The following is a 5371-nucleotide window of genomic DNA, read 5'->3' as shown; positions in this document are numbered from 1 at the left end:
GGGAGCATCCATGGCTGAGGCTGTGCAAGGTGGTGCCAAGGTTCTGCTATTCATCAGATCACAAGGTCACTGGCCTGGGAGTCAAGAGTTATGGGTTCTAGTCCCAGCTATGCCATCAATTAGTTGCATGGCCTTGGAAAAACAATATAACCTCCCAGGGCCCAGGGTGAACATTTGATGGTTCTTTCACGGTTCTTTCCCTGAGACCTTGACAGTCTGCCCTTGGTATTAGAAGCAGGGTGGGACAGGTAGGCAGCCAATCACCCCCAGCATTTAGTTTTCAGGCCTGAGCATGGTTCCCATGACTCAGGACAGAGAGAAGTGTTAAGGGAGTCACCTATACTTCAGTTGCTGGGCACCTGCCAGCCTAGGCTGCTGTCCCAAGCTTCTGGGTTTGATATCCTTGCTCTTCTTGTTATAGCATGGAGGTCTAAAAGGGTACTTCTCAAAGCTGTTGATCTTCCCTCCAGGCTAATGTCACAGGCTTTACTGTCCCTGCCTGGCTGTGCTCCCAGGTGTCTCCAAGGTGCTCTCTCAACTCTCACCCAACACATTGCCTGCACCCCAGGCCTGCCCCAAAGCTGAGGGCCCAAGCTAGGACAGGGTTGGGGGCCATAACCTTGAGTGTCCTCTCTGGGCCTGGCCAGCCCTGGAGTTACTGAGCTGGAAGTAACCTGGAGTTAGAAAGGCACATCAAGACCACTTTGTCCCTTCCTCTGATCACAGGTACAGAGACACTTCCTCCTTTGCCCCACATTGCATATCTGTCTCCTTGATTAGCAAGAGCAGAGAGTGGTGAGAAAGATCCTTGAGCCTAATGCTAAGCCTTTCTCTGATTCCTTCCCTAAGCAGAAGAGTAAATGAAGGACTTCCTGTGTCCTGACTTTGGAAAATTCTTATTGAAGACTCCCTCTCCTTTCCCCAGCCCCTGGAATGCTCTTCAAGGCATAAGGATAAGGTCGTGGGTGGCGTAATGCAAGTATGGAGGTTCCAGAACCAACCGCCTGGATTAGAATCTCTGCTCTTCTGCTTCTAGCTGGGTGACTTTTAGCAAGTTAGTTGTCTCAATTTTTTTCATCTGTAAAATGGGGCCAGTAATACATACTTTGTAAGGTTTTTGTGAAGGTCGCACGTAAAAATGCTTAGTAAAGTGGCACATGTTAATTGTTCAATAAATGTTAGCGGTAATTACCACAAGCCAATCTGGCTGGGCAACCAGGTATTGCATGGACCCAGAAGCTATAGAATATTCTAAAACTTCTGGGCAGTTCAAGGTAGCAATTCCAAACTGCAACCCCAGGCTGCTGTGGGATTATCATCAGGAAACATTTTATTTCTTCTTTTCTTTCTTTTTTTTTTTTTTTTAATAAAATGAAAGTAATATGTTTTCACAGTCAGGAAATTCAAACCATACAAAAAGGGACAAAATAAGAAATGAAAGCCTTCTTCACCACTCTCACACATTCCCTTTCCTGTCTGAAGATCTTAAAATACAGATGCGTTGGCCTCCTCCCGGGTGCTTTGATTCAGTAGAGCCTGGGACTCTTCAGTCTGTCCTAGAGGTTGCCAAGTCAGCGACGTGTGTTTTCCCAGGGCTGCCAGGCCCTACCGCTCCTTCTGATGCATTGTTCCTCTTCATTTGGTGCAGGCAATTTTCAAAATGATCAATCCTGAGGATGTGAAGCATCTTCCAGATGATGAAAATACCCCTGAGAAGCGAGCTGAGAAGATCTGGGGCTTCTTTGGAAAGAAAGATGATGGTGAATGACTACTCTCTCCTTGCCTTTGATTTTATAGTCACGGGCTGTTTCCTGGAGATTCCAACAAGATTTATCCTTCCGAGTCCCAGTGCCTGGGCAGGAGCGAGGACACCTCATCTGGTCATGCACCTGTGCAGGGCTGGCTGAAGGGCCTCTGGGGGGTGTGGGCGGAAGGATCGGCAGGCTCGGCCGCTGCCCCTCTGGAGCTGCGCTGCTGATAGCAATGATGCCACATCCCAGTCGCTTATATAACTCCATTGTGGCCTGAGAGTCTATGGGGGAGAAGGAAAGCTCGAAATGACGCGAGGACACCTCATCTGGTCATGCACCTGTGCAGGGCTGGCTGAAGGGCCTCTGGGGGGTGTGGGCGGAAGGATCGGCAGGCTCGGCCGCTGCCCCTCTGGAGCTGCGCTGCTGATAGCAATGATGCCACATCCCAGTCGCTTATATAACTCCATTGTGGCCTGAGAGTCTATGGGGGAGAAGGAAAGCTCGAAATGACGTGTTATTGAAAAAAAAAAAAAAAACAACAACAACTTTGGTTATAACAGAGTTATATTGAAGGAATAGTAAAAAGTAAAGGCAACAGCATATTAGTTTGTATGCAAATGACAAGTTTAGAGGAACTGCAAACCACTTTCTGTTTAAGCGGAGTGCCGGTTTGTAGACACTTCGGTTTACTTTATTGTTTTTAAAAATGCTTTCTGGACAGTTAGGACAGGGCAAACTTCAGCTGTCTACATGTGAATTAGCGTCCAGTCCCAAGTAAGTGGGATTTCAATTTACATGATTTTACTTAGGAAGTTAGTCTGGGTTGCCCCCGGAAGCACCGCCAGAAGGGATTAGATTTAAATTAGATTGCAAGAGATTTATTGAGGGAAAGGTTTATGAAGGAAAACAGGAAGGGATCTGGAGGAGGCTGGGAAAACTATCAGACTGCAAAGCAGACAACCTGTGTGGGCAGAGCGGCAAGGAGGAAGGTTGGATAAGAAAAGTCTTAGATTGCAATGCTGTTCTAAGAAAGCGTTGGCAAAGCCGATGGGGTGTCCTTGAGCCCCCTTCTTCTAGGAGCTGGCCTATCTTGGTACCCTGCCCTGTCCAGTGTTAGGCTGGATACAGCCCATGGGGAATGCAATCTTGCATTGAAAGCGGTGATGGATCCCAGAACTGGGGCTGCTCGTGCATGATGCTCACGGCCATCATGAGAAGGATATAGTAGAGTAGTTGACGTCACGTGGCCATGGAGGACCAGGATGACAAAAGTGAGAGAAGCGGATAGTAGCCCTACTAAGTGAGAAGGTCATTGGCAGTAGGGCCAAAACTAGGGTGAAGCAAGTGAGGTGCCTGGCCCCACGTTTAGGGTGGCTCTCATTGTCAGGTGCCAGCCTGTGCTCACACAATCCTGAGAATGAGTGCCTCCTTAAATTTTGCAGAGTAGGTGCCTCTCTTGCCTCACCCTAGTCCCAGCCGTGATGTCACCTCCTCCTTGAGTACCTTCTCCTCATTCACACTGATTCTAGCTGTTTAAGATGACTCCCTGTGGTACCTCACCCCACTAGCCCTTTAACCCCTTTCACGACATCTGTCTGGGTCTGCAATATGCCGAGTCCCTTGTTCCGCTACTTGCTAACCTGAAAATTGACCCAGGTGAATGTCACGAGACACAGCAGTGTTAGGCAGCTGACTTTTACTCCTGCCAGGTGACATGTGTTTTCATGTGGGTGACCTAGAGACAGCACCTCGCTCCAGAACCGGACTCTGATAGTGGAAGTTGTAAGCTCTCTGTAAGGCTGATAGGGCAGCTGAGACTTTAGACCCAATTTCACTACCCACCTGTGAAGGGAACCAGTCTGGATCCTAACCCAGGGAGGATTAAGGATGTTCAAAGGGCCTGGAACATAAGCCAATTGAAGTACAGTTTGGTTCAGCCAAGGTTTGTTGAGCACCTACTACGTGCAGGCAACAATGAGAATAACCGTGAGCTGAAAGAGCACCTTTCTCATTTTAGTTATTCTGTGTGTGACTGTCTTCCCCACCAAACAAAGAGTTTCCTGGGGCCAGCGACTTTATTTAACTCGCTTCTATGCCGCACCTTGCCAACTGCCCCTGCAGTGGCCTCAACCCCAAGCACAGTAGGTCTGGCACAAAGGAAGGGCATTTAACTGGATAGAACTGAATACAGTAGGTAAGGGCAAGGGTCTCTCTCAGTCCCAAATGGGGAGGTAGAAGGGAGATGCAAAGCTATATAGGAATGAATCATGGAGGAGTTGTCAGCCAGGAATTGTGGAGCTGCCCATATGCTGAGGTGGACAGAGAGGCCCCTCCACGAGCCAGGCTCTCCCTGGCACCACATCGGACCCTTTACCTTTAACTCCCTTCACCCTGAGTGGACACTGTTCCCCGATTCTCTGCTGAGACTCTTTTCACTGAGGTCCCCAGAAGTAACCCTCAGAACTTGAGGCTTGAGACCTGGGGTAACATTAAAAATATTTAATAACCAGCCAAGCAAAGGCATTGGCCATAGAAGAGACGCATAGCACTAGAATGCATCCTAGACCCCTCTGCAGTCATTAACCCTCTCGTTGCTAGTTCATGGGGAGATCCAGAGGTCCAGAAGAGGAGCTGAGTATCTGGGGTGGGGGTGGAGGTACCCTCAAGGGCAGTGAGACCCAGTGTTTTCATAATAGATACGTCCATACGGAGTATGCTGGCAGACATCAGCCTCATTGCAGCTTGAAACAGCCAATCCTGACTACAGTGTTTTTTCCACATACACAGATAAACTTACAGAGGAAGAGTTCATCGAAGGGACCCTGGCCAATAAGGAAATTCTGCGACTCATCCAATTCGAGCCTCAAAAAGTAAAGGAAAGATTAAAGGAAAAGGAAAAGAACCCCTGATGCCAACTGCTCAGCTCTCCTTCCTCCCCCACCACTCAGATAAACACACTCATGCACATGCACACACGAACGTGCGCATGGACACACACACACACACACACGCACGCACGCACGCACAAACATACCCCAGGGGCCAAGAGAGAGGCCTCCAAGCCCACAGCACATTAAACCCACAGTGAGGATCCCTGCCAAACAAGTGTCTTTAGCAATCTACCGGTTCTTCTTCCCTCTGTCTTTAGAGTCCCTCCCATTACGCCTGGCCGCCTCCCCTCCCCTGCCAGCCCATGCCTCCCATGATAATCCCAGGATTAAGTCACAGGAGTCCTAAATATCACCTCCCCCACTTCATATAAGCTCCTTTGTGGATTGCTGGGTAAGCAGGTTTGAATAAATGCAAGAGGAGCTGGGCATACAGCTGGCTGATTGTTCTGGAATTGGAAAAGGAAATTATTTTGTCAGCTCAGCCTCAAAGACAAGGATGTGTTGCCATTGTAGCCACAAGCCAGGGTGCTGGAACTATAATGGTGAATGAGATGGACATGGTCTTTCTCTGGCAGAGCTCAGGGTGTAGAAGGGACTACAGACCTTGAAGAAGCCATTATAAGTGGGGAGGTTACCATGGAGAAGTGCAAAGCACGTGAGAAGATATAACTGGAGGGGCTGCCTTGTCCAGACGATCAAGGAAGGTGTTCTTAATGAGGAGACATTTGA

The 5371-nt window shown here is 48.7% G+C and overlaps 1 protein-coding gene across 1 annotated transcript in view; it reads left to right on the top strand.

Annotated features, from left to right (window-relative positions):
• The window catches only part of RCVRN (recoverin), a 6634-nt gene extending 1974 nt beyond the window's left edge, over positions 1-4660 (top strand). The window contains exons 2-3 of the mRNA XM_006922389.1: positions 1649-1760; positions 4539-4660. Of these exons, the coding sequence (XP_006922451.1) occupies positions 1649-1760; positions 4539-4660 (234 nt within the window). The remainder of the gene's footprint in view (positions 1-1648; positions 1761-4538) is intronic.
• Positions 4661-5371: the final 711 nt, after the last annotated feature.

The sequence above is a fragment of the Pteropus alecto genome, unplaced genomic scaffold (assembly GCF_000325575.1).
Source record: "Pteropus alecto unplaced genomic scaffold, ASM32557v1 scaffold398, whole genome shotgun sequence".
In the NCBI taxonomy this organism is placed as follows: domain Eukaryota; kingdom Metazoa; phylum Chordata; class Mammalia; order Chiroptera; family Pteropodidae; genus Pteropus; species Pteropus alecto.
Note: the sequence above shows the minus strand (reverse complement) of the source record. Positions and strands in the feature narration are given on the sequence as shown.